This window comes from Rhodnius prolixus, unplaced genomic scaffold (assembly GCF_049639745.1).
Source record: "Rhodnius prolixus isolate KJV_2025 unplaced genomic scaffold, Rpr scaffold_16, whole genome shotgun sequence".
Lineage (NCBI taxonomy): Eukaryota > Metazoa > Arthropoda > Insecta > Hemiptera > Reduviidae > Rhodnius > Rhodnius prolixus.
In genome coordinates, this window is record NW_027411616.1 from 67,564 (window position 1) to 89,473 (window position 21,910).

The 21,910-nt window shown below is 32.0% G+C and overlaps 2 protein-coding genes across 10 annotated transcripts in view; one reads left to right on the plus strand and one right to left on the minus strand.

Moving 5' to 3' along the window:
- LOC141457450 (high affinity cAMP-specific and IBMX-insensitive 3',5'-cyclic phosphodiesterase 8-like) overlaps positions 1-14,899 on the plus strand; it is a 55,126-nt gene extending 40,227 nt beyond the window's left edge. For 8 of the 9 annotated variants that reach the window (XM_074134454.1, XM_074134453.1, XM_074134460.1 and 5 more), the window contains 5 exons: positions 10,409-10,536; positions 10,753-10,895; positions 12,368-12,529; positions 13,057-13,186; positions 14,184-14,899. In XM_074134454.1, coding sequence (XP_073990555.1) covers positions 10,409-10,536; positions 10,753-10,895; positions 12,368-12,529; positions 13,057-13,186; positions 14,184-14,305 — 685 coding nt within the window. In that variant the 3' untranslated portion in view covers positions 14,306-14,899. Of the gene's footprint in view, positions 1-10,408; positions 10,537-10,752; positions 10,896-11,389; positions 11,472-12,367; positions 12,530-13,056; positions 13,187-14,183 lie in introns of all 9 variants that reach the window. The other variant, XR_012460384.1, reaches the window with a different exon arrangement.
- Positions 14,477-21,850, minus strand: LOC141457452 (tRNA (adenine(37)-N6)-methyltransferase). The gene is made up of 6 exons (XM_074134467.1): positions 21,567-21,850; positions 20,033-20,380; positions 19,079-19,236; positions 17,228-17,478; positions 15,225-15,460; positions 14,477-15,131 (listed from the first exon to the last, which is right to left on the minus strand). The coding sequence occupies exons 1-6, from the start codon at positions 21,650-21,652 to the stop codon at positions 15,032-15,034; spliced, it is 1,179 nt and encodes a 392-aa protein (XP_073990568.1). The 5' UTR covers positions 21,653-21,850; the 3' UTR covers positions 14,477-15,031.
- Positions 21,851-21,910: the final 60 nt, after the last annotated feature.

Sequence of the window (21,910 nt, forward strand, 5' to 3'; positions counted from 1 at the left end):
GTACTTTTAATTTATAAAAGGCAGCATCTATTGCTTGGGGAGGTCTTGGACGATCAAATGTAAGTACCAGGGAGGCAGTGTCTATTAAGGAACCATCTTGCCTCCGTTTGATTCTCCGTACGTCTACCACGCCCTGGTCAGCCAGACCTTCTTTAATATCCTCTATGGTACTGTTTAAAAAATCCCGGCAAGTAATTACTCCTTGAGAGGTATTTAGACGTCTATGGGGACTTGCTTCTAATTCGGCATCCATGTATTTTTGGAGTTTTAGGATGGTTTCTGCCTGAGCACGAGTTTCAGCTTCGATACAAATAGAACCGTCATTTTGTTTCCTTACACTTTTTGGCTTTCCAATAATTGATTTTATAAATTGGGCTAGTTTAAATGAGCATTCATTACTAAATGTCCCATTTTTCTTTTTTACAACAAAGAACCTTCCCCAATTGTCTTTTTCCAGGTCTATAAACTTCATCTGTTCTGATTCAAAAATCCTCTTGTTGCCGCCCCTGGCTTTCTTCCTTGGCGGTGAAGAGGGGCTGAATGGTTGCAACGTAACTTGCATCCCAGTTAGCATTTTTCCAATTGAATTGTCCTTGTCCATGCCTTTCCGTTTATCATTACTATCTGTCGAAGGAGTGAGAGGGATTAATTTAGGAGAGGGAGATATAGTGGGAAGGATAGCTGAGGAAGGGAGAGGATTATTATTGGTATGAATTATTGGAAGGGATGGTGTGGGAATAGGATGGGATAGTGGGGTAGGTGGTTTTGTTGGGCCAGGCCCAGAAAGGGTTTTTAGATTATTCTCCATAATAACCTAATATGATTCATCGAGGCACGTGGTCCCGCCTCCACGGACGCTCAAATGGACCCAATTACTGTCCGGGTAGACCATCACACCTCGACATAGACCGGTGCCACGGAAGACAACGTTCCGGTACCAGGTACCGACCCGTGCCCCCGTGGCCCCCTTCCTACCCCTAGGAACCTGTCTGAGACAGTGTTCCCTAGCCGATTTCCTGAAGTAGGGGTATCCTCCAGGTGGAGCTCTCGGGTGAAGTCGAGGCCAAAGACATGTGTTGGGATAAGCTGCCCGCAGGTCAACGTCTCCCTCATTGCCCAGGATCCTCTTTTCCACCCTAGCCCCAAAGCCTCGCCACGGCACGCGAGGGAGAGATATTTATACTCTGACTCTCGACGAGTGCGTGTCCTTGTTCGTGCAGTGTGTGTGTAGTCGTCTGTATAGTGTGAATGTTGAGGTGTAAATGAGTGTGTTTGGTGGGGAGCTCGAGTTTACCTGTGGGTTCGCTAAACCCAAGTAGCTGCACACATCAACTACCTCTGCAGGTCCTAAGTGTAGTGTGTGAGTGTTAAGGGTGTCAGTGTGAGTGTTGCAAGTGTTGTTAGACTGGGATACCCGCAGGGACGCCAAGCTCCCTGAAGAAGTGGCTAGTCCCACTTCCCCCTACGGGGTATACCAATATTCTGAAAACTTTCAGTATTAAATTCTTTTTTAAAACAACTCATATTATAAAATTATTTTAAAAAATTAAAAATAAGAAAATATGTGAATGATATGTTAGCCTTAGTTGAGACCAGTAGGAACAGTGCAAGAGAAATGAATTGATGGAAATTTATACCTCGCAACTACTTCCACTATATCCATTTCCACCAGTAATCAGAGGATCCAAGTTTATTTTAATGCTCAGCCGAACAATTAATTAATGAATTTAATTAAATTGACTGATATAATTCCAATCCATTCTACAACAAAAATTACCTAGAAAACACAAACTTATTTTTCTCCTTATTTTTTCGATATTAAACTAAAAATATTTAAAAGCTGATACGTAAAATCAAATTAAACATACATACTTATTAAAGAAAAAATTCATACCCAACTACATAAAAATAAAGACCAATTAGAGCAGAAGTTAAAACTGTAAAGATTGACTACTCAGTCTTTAATCTTCATGAACATATTACAAATTCATTTGAAGAAATGTGCGCTTCCAAGAATACACTTTACATAATACACTAAGAACACTTTTAATCTTCATCTTTAAAAAACCTAAGAGGGCAGATGAGGATTGTAGCAGAATCGCTGTCCTAATGGATTCTGCGGAATTGTGGGATAGGTATAATAATATTAAAAAAAGGCACAAGTATGTAACCCATACCTACCGGACAGTTGTATAAGAGTAGATCGTCAAAAAGTGCACGAAAAAGCGTAATGTTCAAAAACACCCATCTTTGACAATTTTTTTCTCTTTTACTATAAAAGATAAAATTCTCAAATTTTCTTTAAAATTTAGGGCAGATCCTTATATATAACTGTAATTTTTTTGCAACAACCCAGATCAAGTAGATTTTGAGAAAAAAGTTGCCGAGCAAAAACGGCATTTTCAGAAAATGTTCTTGTTCTTGTTGTTACCTTTTTTTGTAATCAACGTACTGCCTAAACGCACCAACCGATTTTTGTGAATGAGGACCCATTGACTCGTATTTTATGTAAATGTGCCTTTTGGGGGTCTCGACGCTCTACATCAAATGGGGGAGGAGTTAGCCCCATGTATACAAGCCCCCTCCAAAATTATTATTATTACTAATAACTCTATAAATCTTGACTTTAACAAAAACTTACAGTTCAAAATGTTAAGTATAAGGGTCGCAAATATCTAGTAAACTACTCAATAGATTTTTTTTATATTTCACCTTTATATGGAGACAACTTTGTTGTATAATTGCATAAAATTTCGTAAAAATCTATCGAGCACAAAACGACATATACAAGGTTAGAGTTTGCATTTGTTTTACAGACTAAAAACTTTAAATTCAAATATCTAGTAAACTACTCGATAGATTTTGTTTATATTTCACTTGTATATGGAGACAACATTGGTGTATAATTGTATAAAATTTCGCAAAAATCTATCGAGAAGAAAACGAGATATTTAGAGTTAAAGTTTGCTTACGTTTTACAGACTGAAAAGTTTAAATTTAATTCTCTAGTAAACTACACGATAGATTTTGTTTATATTTTACCTGCATTACAACCACTTCAATATATAATTGTACTCAAATTTGTAAAAATCTATTGAGCAGAAAACGTGATATACAGGGTTAAATTTTGCCTTCGTTTTACAGACTGAAAACTATGCATTTAAATATCTAGTAAACTACTTGAAAGATTTTGCTTACATTCCACATGTATATGAAGACAACTTTAGTGTATAATTGTATAGAAATTCGTACAAATCTATCGAGCAGAAAACGAGATATACAGGGTTAAATTTTGCCTTCGTTTTACAGAAAGAAAACATTAAATTCAAATATCTAGTAAAATACTCGATAGATTTTTTTTATATTTCACCTGTATATGGAGACAATTTTGGTCTATAATTGTATTGAATTTCGGAAAAAACTATCTAGCAGAAAACGAGATCTACAGGGTTAAAGATTGCCTTCGTTTTACATACTGAAAACTATACATTCAAATAACTAATAAACTACTTGATTGATTTTTTTTATATTTCACCTGTATATGACGACAACTTAGGTGTATAATTGTATTGAATTTCGTAAAAATCAATCAAGCAGAAAACGTGTTATACAACGTTAAAGTTTGCATTTGTTTTACAGACTGAAAATTATACATTCAAATATGTAGTAAACTACTTGATAGATTTTGTTTACATACCACATGTATATGGAGACAAATATAGTGTATAATTGTATAGAATTTCGTAAAAATTTATCGAGCAGAAAACGAGTTATACAAGGTTAAAATTTGCATTTGTTTAACAGACTAAAAAGTTTAAATTCCAATATCTAATAAACTACTCGATAGATTTTGTTTGTATTTTAACTGTATATGACAACAACTTCAATATATAATTGTATTGAATTTCGGAAAAACCTATCGAGCAGAAAACGAGATATACAGGGTTAATGATTGCGATCGTTTTACAGAAAGAAAACTATACATTCAAATAACTAATAAACTACTTGATAGATTTTGTTTATATTTCACCTGAATATGACGATAACTTAGGTGTATAATTGTATTCAATTTCGTAAAAATCAATCGAGCAGAAAACGAGATATATAGAGATAAAGTTTGCTTTCGTTTTACAGACTGAAAAATTTAAATTCATATTTCTAGTAAACTACTCGATAGATTTTGTTTATATTTCGCTTGTATATGGAGACAACATTGGTGTATAATTGTTTAAAATTTCGGAAAAATGTATCGACTAGAAAACGAGATGTACAGAGTTAAAGATTGCCTTCGTTTTACAGACTGAAAACTATACATTCAAATATATAGTAAAGTACTTGATATATTTTGTTTACATTCCACATGTATATGGAGACAACTTTAGTGTATAATTGTATAGAAGTTCGTACAAATCTATCGAGCAGAAAACGAGATATACAAGGTTAAATTTTGCCTTCGTTTTACAGAAAGAAAACATTAAATTCAAATATATAGTAAAGTACTTGATATATTTTGTTTACATTCCACATGTATATGACGTCAACTTAGGTGTATAATTGTATTGAATTTCGTAAAAATCTATCAAAGAGAAAACGAGATATACAGGGTTATAGATTGCCTTCGTTTTACAGACTGAAAATTATACATTCAAATATATAGTAAAGTACTTGATATATTTTGTTTATATTTCACCTGTATATGGAGACAACTTTGGTGTATAATTGTATAATATTTCGTAAAAATCTATCATAGAGAAAACGAGATATACAGGGTTATAGATTGCCTTCGTTTTACAGACTGAAAAATAAACAATCAAATAACTAATAAACTACTTGATAGATTTTGTTTATATTTCACCTGTATATGACGACAACTTAAGTGTATAATTGTTTTGAATTTCGTAAAAATCTATTGAGCAGAAAACGTGATGTACAGAGTTAAATATTGCCTTCGTTTTACAGGCTGAAAACTATACATTCAAATATATAGTAAAGTACTTGATATATTTTGTTTACATTCCACATGTATATGGAGACAATTTTGGTCTATAATTGTATTGAATTTCGGAAAAAACTATCTAGCAGAAAACGAGATCTACAGGGTTAAAGTTTGCTTTCGTTTTAGAGACTGAAAAATTTAAATTCATATAAATAGTAAACTACTCAATAGGTTTTGTTTATATTTCACTTGTATTTGGAGACAACATTGGTGTATAATTGTTCAAAATTTCGGAAAAATGTATCGACTAGAAAACGAGATATACAGGGTTAATGATTGTCTTCGTTTTACAGACTGAAAACTATACATTCAAATATATAGTAAAGTACTTGATATATTTTGTTTACATACCACATGTATATGGAGACAAATATAGTGTATAATTGTATAGAATTTCGTAAAAATCTATCGAGCAGAAAACGAGTTATACAAGGTTAAAGTTTGCATTTGTTTAACAGACTAAAAAGTTTAAATTCAAATATCTAGTAAAGTACTTGATAGAATTTGTTTATATTTTACCTGTATATGGTGACAACTTTGGTGTATAATTGTATAATATTTCGTAAAAATCTATCACAGAGAAAACGAGATATACAGGGTTATAGATTGCCTTTGTTTTACAGACTGAAAATTATACATTCAAATATATAGTAAAGTACTTGATATATTTTGTTTACATTCCACATGTATATGACGACAACGTAGGTGCATAATTGTATTGAATTTCGTAAAAATCTATTGAGCAGAAAACGAGTTATACAAGGTTAAAGTTTGCATTTGTTTTACAGACTGAAAACTTTAAATTCATATATCTAGTAAACTACTTGATAGATTTAGTTTGTATTTTAACTGTATATGACAACAACTTCAATATATAATTGTATTGAATTTCGGAAAAACCTATCGAGCAGAAAACGAGATATACAGTGTTAATGATTGCGATTGTTTTACAGACAGAAAACTATACATTCAAATAACTAATAAACTACTTGATAGATTTTTTTTATATTTCACCTGTATATGGAGACAATTTTGGTCTATAATTGTATTGAATTTCGGAAAAAACTATCTAGCAGAAAACGAGATCTACAGGGTTAAAGATTGCCTTCGTTTTACATACTGAAATCTATACATTCAAATAACTAATAAACTACTTGATTGATTTTTTTTATATTTCACCTGTATATGACGACAACTTAGGTGTATAATTGTATTGAATTTCGTAAAAATCAATCAAGCAGAAAACGTGTTATACAACGTTAAAGTTTGCATTTGTTTTACAGACTGAAAATTATACATTCAAATATGTAGTAAACTACTTGATAGATTTTGTTTATATTTCACTTGTATTTGGAGACAACATTGGTGTATAATTGTTCAAAATTTCGGAAAAATGTATCGACTAGAAAACAAGATATACAGGGTTAAACATTGTCTTCGTTTTACAGACTGAAAACTATACATTCAAATATATAGTAAAGTACTTGATATATTTTGTTTACATACCACATGTATATGGAGACAAATATAGTGTATAATTGTATAGAATTTCGTAAAAATTTATCGAGCAGAAAACGAGTTATACAAGGTTAAAATTTGCATTTGTTTAACAGACTAAAAAGTTTAAATTCCAATATCTAATAAACTACTCGATAGATTTTGTTTATATTTCACCTGTATATGGAGACAACATTGGTCTATAATTGTATTGAATTTCGGAAAAAACTATCTAGAAGAAAACGAGATCTGCAGGGTTAAAGATTAACTTCGTTTTACAGAAACAAAATATTAAATTCAAATATCTAGTAAAGTACTTGTTAGAATTTGTTTATATTTCACCTGTATATGGAAACAACTTTGGTGTATAATTGCATATTATTTCGTAAAAATCTATCAAAGAGAAAACGAGATATACAGGGTTATAGATTGCCTTTGTTTTACAGACTGAAAAATAAACAATCAAATAACTAATACACTACTTGATAGATTTTGTTTATATTTCACCTGTATATGGCGACAACTTAAGTGTATAATAGTATTGAATTTCGTAAAAATCTATTTAGCAGAAAACGTGATATACTGGGTTAAATATTGCCTTCGTTTTACAGACTGAAAACTATGCATTTAAATATCTAGTAAACTACTTGATAGATTTTGTTTATATTTCACCTATATATTACGACAACTTAGGTGTATAATTGTATAGAATTTCGTACAAATCTATCGGGCAGAAAACGAGATGTACAGGGTTAAAGATTGCCTTCGTTTTACAGACTAAAAACTTTAAATTTAATTATCCAGTAAACTACTTAATAGATTTTGTTTATATTTCACCTGTATATGACGACAACTTACGTGTATAATCGTATACAATTTCGTAAAAATCTATCGAGCGGAAAACGAGATCTACAGGGTTAATGATTGCCTTCGTTTTACAGACTGAAAACTTTAAATTCATATATCTAGTAAACTTCTTGGTAGATTTTGTTTGTATTTTAACTGTATATGACAACAACTTCAATATATAATTGTATTGAATTTCTTACAAATCTATCGACCAGAAAACGAGATCTACAGGGTTAAAGATTGATTAAAGACTGAAAACTATTCATTCAAATATCCAGGAAACTACTCAATAGATTTGGTTTATATTTCACCTGTACATGGAGACAACTTTGGTGTATGATTGTATAAAATTTCGGAAAAATCTATCGAGAAGAAAACGATATATTTAGGGTTAAAGTTTGCATTTGTTTTACAGACTAAAAACATTAAATTCATATACCTAGTAAACTACTCGATAGATTTTGTTTATATTTCACCTGTATATGACGACAACTTAAGTGTATAATTGTATTGAATTTCTTAAAAATCTATCGAGCAGAAAACGAGATATACAGGGTTAAAGATTGCCTTCGTTTTACGGACTAAAAACTTTAAATTCAAATATCCAGTAAACTACTCGATAGATTTGGTTCATATTTCACCTGTATATGGAGACTAATTTGTTGTATAATTGTGTAGAATTTCGTAAAAATCTATCGAGCAGAAGACGAGTTATACAAGGTTAAAGTTTGCATTTGTTTTATAGACTAAAAACTTTAAATTCAAATATCTAGTAAACTACTCGATAGATTTTGTTTATATTTGACCTGTATATGACGACAACTTAAGTGTATAATTGTATTGAAGTTCGAAAAAATCTATGGAGCAGAAAACGAGATATACAGGGTTAAAGTTTGCTATATGCTAAATTAAAGTATGATATAATGTTAATGAAAATTAATGCAGTAAAATGACTTAAATGATATCAATGCAGTAGGTATTAATGAAATGATGGGTACTTGCTGATTTGTGTACCTTTTATCGTTTTATCAACCCTTATACTTAACATTTTAAAGTGTAAGTTTTTGTTAAAGTCAAAATTTATAGAGTTATTTGTAATAATAATAATTTTGGAGGTGGCCTTGTATACATGGGGCTAACTCCCCCCCCCCATTTGATGTAGAGCGTCGAGACCCCCAAAAGGCACATCTACATAAAATACGAGTCTATGGGTCCTCATTCACAAAAATCGGTTAGTGCGTTTTGGCGGTAAGTTGTTTACAAAAAAAGGTAACAACAAGAACAAGAACATTTTCTGAAAATGCCGTTTTTGCTCGGCAACTTTTTTCTCAAAATCTACTTGATCTGGGTTGTTGCAAAAAAATTACAGTTATAAAGATGGATCTGCCCTAAATGTTAAAGAAAATTTGAGAATTTTATATTTTATAGTAAAAGAGAAAAAAATTGTTAAATATGGGTGTTTTAGAACGTTACGCTTTTTCGTGCACTTTTTGACGATCTACTCTTATACAACTGTCCGGTAGGTATGGGTTACATACTTATGCCTTTTTTTAATATCATTATACCTATCCCACAATTCCGCAGAATCCAATAGGACAGCGTTTCTGCTACAATCCTCATCTGCCCTCTTAGGTTTTTTAAAGAACAATTAGTCCCGTCATTTGAAGGGTGCTTTAAGAAAATAAATAGATGCAACTAAGGAAATCGTCGAGGTCTGAAAGCGAGGCATCTAAATTTATGGATTAAGAGAGAAAAAAAAACTGCTTAAGGAAGGAATGTATGAGAAGATGAGATAGGGAACTCAGAAATTTAAAAAACAACAGTTTGGAAAGGCTAAGATGTTTTAGATTCCGAAATAAATTGATTATTCAGAAGAATAGTCTATCTAACGCAGGGTTTCCACTCATTAAGAAGAACTGATGATTTTTCGGAGAATTTAGGAAAAGTGATCAAGTTTTACATGTTAGGAGTGAGGAAAGAAAGAGAACGATCGCTCCAGGTAGCGGCCGGTAGCCGGTGAGAGAATTCTACGCGCCTGATTAACTGGTACTGAGCGAAATTGGGTAGTAGCGGCAAAGAGCCACTGCACGTTTAGGACCGTCTGCTGCTTGACCTTTGATGCCGCGGACTAATTTACAGGTGTTTAAAGTACAGCCTTATATTTGTGCTACACATGTATATAGCATGCGTTTTCAAATATTAATTGAGTCTTAAAAAAAGTAATAAACCTGTCGAAACGTTGGCAGAAATTCGATTCATACAAAAAAAGTATTAGTTGCATAGCTTAGGATAGTTTTCATTTTAAAGTTAACATTGGGACCATAATGGTTAATGCACCAGCCATTAGTTCCACCTTTTTTAAAAAACCTTATGTGAAGTTTTACATGACTTTCTATCACAACATTTACTACATTTTTCGTGAAGTTCCTTTAAAAACACCTGTTATGTTTGAATCTTTTTGAGGCAAGATACCTCATGAAGGCAGCCATCAAATGGGTGCATAGTAAGCTTCCATACATATTCCAGGACGTATTTGACTCACTTTAGACAGATGATGGATGGAAACCTAAGGCCAAAGGCCGGCAACAAGTTTATTTATAGTCTTCACCAGAGCACTACTCAGAAATTACTGGTGCGGAAAAGAAACAAACATTTTATGATGAAAGAAGAAATAGAGATTGAGAAACAGTGTGAGAATCGGAATCTTACAAATAAAACCCAACCCTCAAATTATTTGTTTAAATTATATTTTTTCTATTACAAGATTAATTTTGAGAAAATTTGAACATTAGGGCTGAATTATTGCAGCATGAGAAAATTGTGTGAGTGTTTCCCACTAGAGTTTTTGAATAGTAATTCTTTAACTATTTGCTCATCATTCCAACGTTTACTTGACTCAATTTAGACACAATTATGACACTAATTCTGTGTAGAATAGTTAAGTAGGACAAAAAGGATCTCTTTCTTGGTGTTACATGCTAATTTAACTAAGAAAGAATACCGGCCAATATTTATTTTTTTCAGTTTAATTTATGTAGCCTATCTCATCACATATTGAACTTGTAGCGCATTTCTCACCAATTCAGGGCATTACCTAGCAGTGCTGTACAACGACATCAGTGTGCTAGAACAACATCATGCGGCTCTAACATTCAAACTCACCCTGCGAGATGAACGAGTCAACATATTCAAAGGTTGGTTAAATAATATTCGAGACAACACGCTTCCTAAAGATGTTAGTATTACTTAGATTATAAGGAATTTTTTTCGACGTATTTTCTTAATATACAATTCAGAAATATCCTTGTGGAAACGTGTTTCCGCTATGTAACTAATTTGTTTGTTTGCTATTTGTTTGTTTGATTTACTTAAATAACAAAACTGGTTTGAACTTAACTAACTTTATCTAGGATTAGATCGGAAAATGTACACATCAGCAAGAGCTTGTATTATTGACACTATATTAGCCACGGACATGTTCAGGCATTATGAACATTATACCAAATTTGTCACAGTCTTCAACAAGAGCCCGGATGACACTCAGGATCCTAAGGTATAGATATTAATTTTTCAAAATCACCAGTAACACTTTACCATACAACACCCCTTTCAAGCCTTTTCCCCTATGTAAATGTAACTAATTAATAACCGATTAATATACCCAAGCTTTCTAAACTTTCTTTGAACGATGACATTGCGTCTTTCTGAAATATATTGCAGATTCCTTCATTTCCCATTCACAGCTAGACACAGTTCTTCAAGCCTGCACTACCAAGTTCCTACCTTGTAAGATTGTAGCTATAATACACTGTCTACTTTTGATTAAATAAGTTAAAGAAGTGCTGCCTCCGCACCTTCTCTTATTTTCTTCGTCCTTCTAAGCTCTGCTTGAAAAAATAGCGCTTATCAAACAAAAACCTCACCTCCCTTCCTACAGTTCGTTCTGCCTTTCTTCTGCTACATGGAACATCGAGATTTCTTACAATTTTTTGAATTGCATTATCATGATGTGGCCTTTTAATACTTCTATTTTTTTGTTACTTTCAGATATCGTGATAACATTGACTTCTTTGTCGATGTGCATTGTAATAATTACTATATTTACTCTCTTAGGAAGTCTACTTCTGAGGTACACATTCTTTTTTTTTAAATACCCCTTCCCTAACTTTTATTAAACATTAATTCTTCCCCTTCGCAGAAGAAATCTTCACTATCTTTTTACCCAGATTACGTTTTCTTTCCCTGATTATAGATCATAAACTCAATAAGGTTTCAAAATATTTATTTCTTTTGTCTCTTTCATTCATCTTATCTAAATGTTTGGTATTTATGGACTATTAAACTTTTCTTTGAATTTCTTATTGCTTCTACGCTTATTTGCTTTCATTAGCTCAGCCTTATCTTATGGATTTTAACTCTTTCTCCAAATGCTCTTCCTTGTTAAACAAATCTTATTTTCTGCTTAATAACTGTTTTTATTTCGAATTTGTTAATTAATTTTGTTAGTTATTGGATTTAAAATATTTTCATTTCGGTGTTAGAACTCCAATAAAAAAAAAAACTGAGGATTTTGGTTGAGGGGTTTTAGGGATAGGCTGAAACTTATAAAAGATGTATTGGACTGTTTCTGGACGTTGAACGTATAGCAACTTAATTGCTTCAATCTAAAAAATAACGAGTTTATATACTAATAAGTAATTAATAGCTTAAAAAAAACACGAAATTAAAAAACTGCAAACAAATTATAAAATTAAAAAAAAAAAAAAAACAGGCAAAATAGTAAGAAAGGTGAAACAAAAATATATACATATATATATATATATATATATATACCAATTAGTAAAATGCAAGAAAAGTACTTAAAAAACGTTCAAACTAAAAGAATAATTATATTGTAAGTTGTGTAAAAAAAATTGGTCAAATACTCCTCAAATTAAAAAAATTGTGATAAAAGGTAGTTGAAAACTCCAAAATAAATCACATTATTGAGTAATATTTAATTGAACTGATTGTTTAAAATATTAGGCAGATGGAAAAACCGGTGATACAGAAAGTAATGTAAACCCCGAAGATTTAATGCTAGTAAAAAGGATGTTAATAAAATGTGCTGACGTGAGCAACCCCACCAGACCTTTGCCACTGTGTAAGCAATGGGCAAAAAGAATTGCGGAGGAATATTTTTCACAGGTAAAAAAAGATAATTATTATTATAGGGAAGGGATTAGCTTTGCGGTTACCGTATTGGATTCCCACCCGGAGATTCCGGGTACGAATCCAGTTGCTGGCCCTTAGATTTTCTCATTCTAGGAGTTTTTTTACAGCTCATTGTCCTCAGTGTGGTCTGTAACAAGAGAACCTGTCTGGAGACCGACAGTGCACTGTCCCGGTAAAAACGCTCCAGGCGCCAATAGCCTCAGATGTGACGCGCCTTATTACAAAAGCTCAAATATACATTGAAAACTAAATTTTGCAGCGCTGAAAATTACTCAGTCCCTAAAGTCGAAAGATTGGCAAAAATAAATTAAAAAAAAAAAATTGAAATTAGTAATGATTTCTTTAACCTACATGGATGAATCATCAGAGATATGAATCAATTAGAAAAGATAATAGCCTCTACAAAATACTTCATTTCCCTAAAAAAGAGATACAGAAAATATCAAATATTGACCTTTAATAATTATTTTATTATTATTAATCAAACTTTTTTACTCCAGACAGATGAGGAGAAGGCACGTAATCTGCCAGTTGTGATGCCATTGTTCGACAGACAAACTTGTTCCATACCAGTATCTCAGATGGGATTCATGGACTACATTGTCAATAATATGTTCGAGGAATGGGATTGTAAGTTACCTTATTTAACATATTACAATATATAAATAATATATTGTAGAATAGTAATCTGTGGAGGCACCCCCTGTCTGGAATCTAAAATCAAGTCACATATTCTGAAACTAGAGGTGACGGGCAACAAATTTTTCCTCTACCATTTTTTGCTCAGATCAACCGTTTAACATAAAATGCATTTGAGCCGTCTTAAAATTAACACCCTGTATATCACAGGGTGATCCATTTAAAACGCACCAATCGCAAATAACTTTTTAGGAAAGCGAAATCCGGAAAAACCCTTTAAATAAACTATGTGTTTTTTGGTCTAATTTTCAAATTTTCCACCCCCGATGCTGTATTTTCATTTTTGGCGGAGTTAAGGCCAAAAAACTGATCTGAGTTACATGAGGACCTCTGGTTTTTACAATGATTATGAAAACTACATAAAAATGGTGAAAAATGACGTTGACCCCGTTTCGATATCCCTAATATTTGTCTAGATATTTAAGATCAAAGTTACAATTTTACCTTATACGTGACCAGTTATCAATATTAATTTTCCACCAGAAATACACGTTTTGGGAGGTCCTCTCACGGCAAACATGTGATTTGTGACGCAAAGAACAAAAAAAATAATAATTGAAGATTTTAATGTATGTAGTGTAATGGTTGTGTGAGAATCAGGATAAATTTGTTTTATCATCAAATAAAAGCAACCATCACATCATGTTAACGTATGCAAGACTTCTTGACTTATGATTACGGTAAGAATATCTTGCCAGGGTATTGGTCTAGCGGTCAAGAGCGTAACTGGAAGATCCTCAGTTTGAATCTCGCGTATGCAATCATTCATAATGCTTAATACATCATAATACTTTTTTTTAATAAAATGTAGTCATACGCGGGTATAATAATAGAGACAAAATAATAATGTATGTATGGTACACATACTGGGGTAAGGATTTCAGCATTGTGAAGTAAATATCATTCATACAAATATATTTGATTATAGCTTTCATTGAAATGCCTGAAATGCTGTATCATTTGCGCAAGAATTATGATTACTGGAAAGAATTGCACGACAAGGGAATCACCGGCACCGGAGATGCGAACGAACATGTGGAGCTGACGTAAACTCACATTCCCCTAACAAGCATTTAGATTCACATATAAGTTTATACGGTTTTATTTGAAATTGTAAAAACTACTGTTACTTTTGCATTATGCACCATTGCATTTCGCCTGGAATTATAGCATATGTTCATGTGTTAAGAATACTGTATTAAACTGAATTAAAATAATCTAAACATGTTCAAAACATCTTTATTCTACGTTTTTACACAAGCTTTTGTGCATAAGAGCAAGTGTAATAAAACTCTGTATTATACTTTTGCTTCAAAAATAACAGAATAGAACATTAGTCAAAGAAATACTGATATGAACAAAACGAATTTAATTACTTTGCCACTGTTTTTATGCACAGCATTTATATCAATCCTGTACTGATAATTATGTGATTTTAGTTTTCTTATAAAGCATCCCTTACCGACATTACATGTAGCGTTTATAAAATAATTGATATTGTATTCTAGTACATATATTTACAAAATTATTTCCAGTTTTATAAGTTCCGAAATTGTAAACAGATTTGGTTGGAAAATAAAAAACGTATGCTAATTTTAGAGTATAAAATATTTGTAACTGATTAATATATTTATTTAATTACAAGATGTACAAATATTTCTTAAAAAATGTAAACCAAATTGTTATATTTTGTGCTTAACAAGCTTTATTGAAATAAGCAGGCATAATTATCGTAGAACTTACACGCCTTAAAAAAGAAAATCAAAAACAACAAATTTAATCGTTAATAGAATTACAATGCTTCTGGCAGCGCCATTCTTGTTGCTCGCAATCACACATACGACTCGCATCACCAACTTTATATACGGATACGGATCTGAAAACAAAGAAAGTTAAGCAAAAAGTAAAAAAATAAATAAATTATACTTGAATTCCTATCTATACAGTTTAATAATAAAATCAAACATACTTTTCGTTATCATTAAATTTGCACGAAACGTGCAAATCTGAAATAAGGAATGTGTAGAATTGATTAATATATCTTTGTTTTAAATACACCGATCTTGGATCTTCTCTAAGAACTCCTTCAATAATTGGCCACACATCCATTTTTTCCATTAAAGCCAGAGATCGCTCAGCTTCAGCGCTCAAGTTAACTCGGAGTTGATTGCTCTTGGGACGTACCCAGCCTGCTACGCGTACACCCTTAATTGCATACAGTAACAAGTAAAATTACTGACAACGGTAAGAATCCTAAATCAACAAAAAAAATATTTTGCTTAATAAGAAATAATATATAGTTTAAGGAAAGTTCGCAAACATTGGCGATTAAACTTCAGTAAGGGACATTATCATCTAGCACATTCTACATGTGCAGGAAAAACGTAAAATATTATTCTGGGCGTGAACGAGTTTAATAAAAGGGAATTTTGGGTAATTTAGATTACAAAAATAGTGCATACGCTAGTTTCACACACTTCTTTTTTTCCTTCTATATTAAAAAAATAAATAAATAAAGAGGAGTACAGTATTTAGTGTTAGGAGAAACGTTCCAAAATAAAAACTACTCTGCACTTATGTTAGGATTCAGAGATAAAAGTATAATTAACTCAATGAGTAAAGTTACGAATTAAAGAAATCAATTGAAATTCTTTAAATTAATGCTACATGTACCTAGAAGTACTGCCAACCATTATGTTAGAATGGAATGTGGAAGAGTTCTCATACAAACTAAAGTTTTCAGTAGAATGTTTAAGTTTGTAGCAGGCTATTTTGAAAAAACCTGTTTAAATCTCTCTAAAATGTGTTATTTGAAGTAATTAGATTTGATAGACAATACAGGCATGCCATTTAATTGGGCAAGAGAGCTTAAACAATATCTTTCTTGTATCGGTTTTGTTAATGTATGGCGAGCACAGGATTTGAAACTCGTTTAAGAAAAATATAAGTCTATTTTAATGTGTTTTAAAAATAATCAAATAAGCCGTGATGTTGAAGCCGTTGTGAATAGTAGATACAATCTCACGTATCGCAATTTAAGTACCTATGATTTAGATGAGCAGCACCTTAAGATAAACATGCATATAAATAAGCTTAGATTAATAATACAACTACATCTTTAAAAAATGTGTCGCATAAATTTTAATAACCAGTACTATTAAATTTGATGCAGATTTAACTTGTCTTCTCTGCCTAATACTCGCACCAAATTATTTAGTTCACTTTTTAATGAACTGCCCGGCCATACCCTCACACAGAGCTAAATATTGAGAAAAACATTTTTCTGAAATCTCAGACTATGATAAATTTATTTCATTATTGATTTTTTCAACTAAACGTCTGAAGAGAAAATAATGGATATATTATATACCAGTTTAGTATTGAAAGTTTTAAATTAAGAAATTCATTATTATCCTAATGTTAGTGGCTTATAAGTAAAGTAACTTAAAGAAATTTCCTTTCTCTCTCCCTTCATTTTACACCTTTATTTCTAATTCTGCGTCTTTTTCTTGTTTTCATTTATATACAAATGTACTATTACTTTGTTATATAAAGAATTTATTTATTTTTTCCAAGCTCTGATATTATTAGAAATGTACTTTTATATGTAATTTTCTATGTAGCCAACTCCCTCTGTAAACCTAACGGTATAAACAGAGTAATTAATAAATAAATTATTTATTATTATTATTAATAATTATTGTCATTTATTATTATTATTATTATTAATAATAATATTATTATTTATTCTGATTGACAGGGCGACAGTGTATCCAAGTAAGGTAAATATTAAAAGACGAACATGATAGAAGATACCGTAACAGATTGGTCCTTTAGCTATCACATAGTTCAGACTTTCAGTACTGAATAATATATTCTAAATACAAGCAAAATTCTACTTTCTTTGTCACTAGTAGTTTAGAGCCTACTCTGAAGATAGTTTCAGAACTAACACTAGAAAATGCTCTCTACCTGAGACAAAGGTGTTGGATGAGGGGCGGCAACTTCTTCTAAATCCGATTCTTGCCCATCAGGAGCTTCTCTACAACCAGGACTGCAAACTGGGAATGCAAACAACGAAACTGAATCACATGCTGAAAGTGATCCACCGTCGAAAACTTCAACAGAACCAGTAGGGTCATCGTACTGAGGGATATAAGGTTTTATATCCAGAACTGGTGTACCATCCACCATGTCCACTCCTGAAAAGTATACTGTAGAACCTGCAATAGGAGGAGTGCCTTTAGTTTTTATTCATTTATTAATAAAAAAAAACACACACACACAAACTGGATGTAAGGAAAAGTTTTTAGCATTTGCCAATGATATAGTTCTCAAGTCGAATATAACAATTAACATGAAAAAAATCTAAAGTAATTAATGGTAAGGGAGGAAAAGCTACTCAAATGAAAGATAGAGTTTGGGAAAATAAAATAATATAAAAAATAATAATGTATTATGTACAAATAAGATATTGAATTTATTGACAAGTAAAATTACAGCAGAACATGATTATTTAGAAATCTGAATATTTAGGAATTTAATCTCATTTTGCAAGAATTTTATAGATAATAAAGATATTGTTCTGATCAATTTTAACTGCAAGTCATAAATAACTCAGTAAGTCGAGCAGTTCTCTGTAAAGGGGCACAGTTCAGGTTGAGGAATATCTGGAACTGAGGAAACAGAATTCCAGAACTAACAGGTTCTTATCAAGAAACTGCTCAAATTACCGCAAAACACTATGACTGACAAGTAAAGTAAAGTAGTTGCCTATTTTTTCAGGCGGGCTTTACGTCCAACTAACAATTAGATGTCGTGGACTGAGGTGACTAGCAAGTATACTTTACTGTGAATTTCATTTATTAACCATTAAATAAAATCCAAGGCTTAAGACCGGGAATCGAACCCACTACCACAATACATATTAGCTTTACATGTCTCGCCTCTAACTGCTCGGCTACCGTGGCCTCTATGACTGACAACCTTTACCCATTTTATATAAAAAATAATCCCTACATATATTGTTACCAGAAGCTTTGTTAAATTATGTTATTAAATTATATATTCGAACTTCCTAACAGCCCTCCAAAAATTTTTGTGTAACAAGCTGTTAAAAACGAAATAAAATGGTTCAAAATTATCTTACCAAGAAGTTCGTGCTAATAAAAATTAATAACAATAACCTGGATATAAATTTAAATTATAATCACTGCACTGACACTAAGCTCTGGAAGAATAGTTGAACATAAAGATACAATTTATGTATTACTAAAATTTCAGACGAAGCTCAATTCAGTTAAATTTGTTCAGTTCGAAAATTTAAAGTCTGACTTTAATTTGCAACAATTAGTTTATTAGCCTCTAAGTTTTACGAGATGTTTTATGAAAATTATAGGAGCCATTGTAAAATGCATTTTATTGATAAATTTCCATTCTTCCGGAATTCATAACCGTTAATTATAAAAAAGCTATCTAATGAAGAAACAATAAATAATCAAGGGTAAAAATTGGAAGGATCTAATTAAATTCACAATAACGTTAAGGCACTAGTCATTTCTAATTAAAGTGTTTTGTAAATGTAGTTAAAGTGTTTTTCTTTTTTCAATAATGTTTATTTAAAGGAACAATAAGAGCTTCCTGCGATTTTTTCTTTTGGACTTACGGCTATTCGTTTATAACTGTTTTTTCGTTGTTAGGGGCAAAGTTTATTCCAACATAATCTGTGACACATTTGATACATTCATCAAACTGCTATTAACATTCGAAGGACTGCTTTCTAGGGTGTGCCAGTTCATACACAGCGCATAGTTCAGAACTTACCTTCTATATGATCTATTTGCACAAGAGATAGACCTATTGGACAAGGTCTATGAGGAGATCTCGTAGCAAAAACACCAGTTTTTGCTCCATTTAATCGAGGCGGCGATACCTTAGCATGCACGTGTTTTACCTCATTTCTGTCAAAATAGTAAATTATCCTGCAACATTGAAAAATAATCAATAAAAAACACGTTAACATCTTAAAATGATGAATCAAGATTAAAATTAAAAAAGGGACAAGCTTTCTATTTGAGATTTAGGCCAAGCTAAGAAGTGTTATATTGGGTTCAACTCGGCCTAGGTCATTATTCTAAAAATTAATTACTATTTTACAAATTTAGTTTAATTTTGTTTTTGATCTTTTTTTTTTCTGGCATTGGCTTTTCCCCATACAGCCAACTTTTTGATCTTTAATACTTAAATAAACTGACTTTTCGACTTTACTGGTTTTTATTCTTTACTTCCGCAATTTTCCCATAATATAACCCAATAATAAGAACTTCTAAACAAAATATTTTATAAAAATATAAATTATTTGCAATTTGAAGTAAAACTGTGATATTTTACTCACTAAGATTATTTTCCCTTATAGGTTTTGATATTCAAAATATTCGTTAACAACTTTTTACGTCAAAATACTTATTCCAACATATTCTCCGTCAAATGTGACATAACCATCTTACTGATGTTTCCATTTGAAGGGCAGTTTTCTTGGAAACGTCAGTTTATATAGTATATTCAGAAGCGTACTGTCATATACATATAATAATTAAATGAGTGTTTGATGAAGAGGCAGAGTTCGCTTTTGGTTATGAAAACCCAAATAGTTTGTACGTCTCAACCACCCATTCAGTCCCACTGGGATACCCGCAAAGAAATGGTAGTTATGAAAAATATACCATAAATTTAAAAAAAAAAAAAAATACATGTATAAAGTGTATATATATACTTTACCACATGTGTGAGAATGCATTCAAGCCATCCAAAGAATGATGAGGGTTTGTAAAAACTGAATTAGAAATGGTGAGGCTGCCTTTGCACGATGGAACAAGACCAGGTTGTCTAGGCACGCCCTTCTTACATGGAAACTCTGTGCTCATAGTTCCAATGGTATTCAGCACCACTGAAGTGTCTTCCTTGTTTACAACATCGGAGAGCCCAACGGTTGTGAAGATCACACTATCTTCACAAGACGACTCCTCTTTAGATGTTTTGCAACCTTCACACTTCCAAGCTTTTAACTTCGTAAGAACGGAATCGATATCCCTCTTACTGGTTAACTTCAACACTCGTATTTGATCCCTAATGTACAATAAAAGTTATAATGAAGAAAGCAGCAATAAAAAAAAAAAAGAAAAACAGGCATCAAAAAATGACCAGGGAAGAGATTAGCTCTGTGTTTAGAGACTGGATTCCTTCGTGGTGATCCCGGTTCGAATCTAGCTGCCTCCTTAGCATCTTCTCTTACTAGCATCCTCTTACAGCTCACTTCCGGTGTTAGATAGTACTGTCTAGAAATCCGTGAAGTCAACTAATTGCAAAATTGTCCGGGCGCCAATGGCGTAAGTTTTGGACGCACCTTAAATTTAAAAAATATAATGTTTTCTAACATAGATCCTTGGGTCCATTTACATATTTCTTCTGTTTGCGAACACTATTAATCTTTAAACTCTGCAAAGTGTTACTTTACGGTATTGTTACCAATACATACCCTTCGACTTGTCTTTTTTTAGAAAACCATGACTAATCACGATATAATAGTTACTTTATTCACTGCACAACTGCTGAAACTGTGCGTGTCTTAGTAAATTCGAAAGAGAAGAAGTCCTTGATCGGCTGCAGCTGGCGTAGGATTAAAACATTTCGGGGGACTGAGTAACTGCTTCAGAACTGCAGGATGAATACTACAAAGATGTATACTACGCGAAAGGAAAAATAAGAAAGAGCAGCAAAACCTTGCACTTCATAAAGAAGAAAGTTACTAGTCAACTTCTTAAAAAAAAAAAAACTAACATGCGATTCCATAAAAGAGTAATATGCAATCATACGGAATTTCTGGAATCATCAGCTGCATAAGCAAAGAGGCAGTGTAGGGGTCCATGATCTGGTTCTTCGGGACAATGATGGAGTAATTTAACATGAATCTAGGGGACATAATCCGACTTTCCCCATCCCAAGGGACCACAATGTAAAGTATTTGTGGGCAGTTGTTATTACTCAAAGAAGTCCTAAAACCATAAGTTACTTCGAAAATGTATTTTAGACTTAAACATTCAATGCCAACAGCTGATATATTACATCTTCAGTGAAACTCGATGTTTGAGTACCAACTAATTTTAGGTAAACTTCAGGTAAATCGTTCAGGACCACTAGCGCAGACAGGTGGGTGGCCCGCACTGGGCTTTGATATGTAAAAAAACAGAATCTTCTTTTCTGTCGAACTTGTAACCCTAATGGTCCAGAAACGATTCAAAAGTTAAATTCTTACCTTAAATTATTAATTTCACTTCTTGCTACTTGCAACTCTTTTTTTAATTTATCAATGTCAAATTGATTTGAAGTAGTCGATTCCATAATAAAATACAAAATACAATATATAAAATTGCTTAAAAATAAAATTATAATAGTTGCAGCTAAACTTATTAATATAAATCCATTCCTCTTCAACTACCAACTCTTACAAATCCATTATCACATTTATGTTTAAAAATATAACTACACCGAGCGCCTAACCCCCAAACTAGACCATCGAAAACAGCTGGTCTTAATTAACAGAGAAGTAAATTTCCCTGTAAGAAATTACTATTACAGCAGCAGTGGCAAATACATTTT

Excerpts from the sequence above, each read along its gene's own strand:
- LOC141457452 (XM_074134467.1), bottom strand. The coding sequence starts at position 21,652 with ATGGAATCGACTACTTCAAATCAATTTGACATTGATAAATTAAAAAAA. Across the intron at positions 17,479-19,078 it reads GCAAATAGATCATATAGAAG|GTTCTACAGTATACTTTTCA; the intron begins GTAAGTTCTGAA and ends CTCCTATTGCAG. Across the intron at positions 15,132-15,224 it reads AAATTTAATGATAACGAAAA|ATCCGTATCCGTATATAAAG; the intron begins GTATGTTTGATT and ends CTTTGTTTTCAG.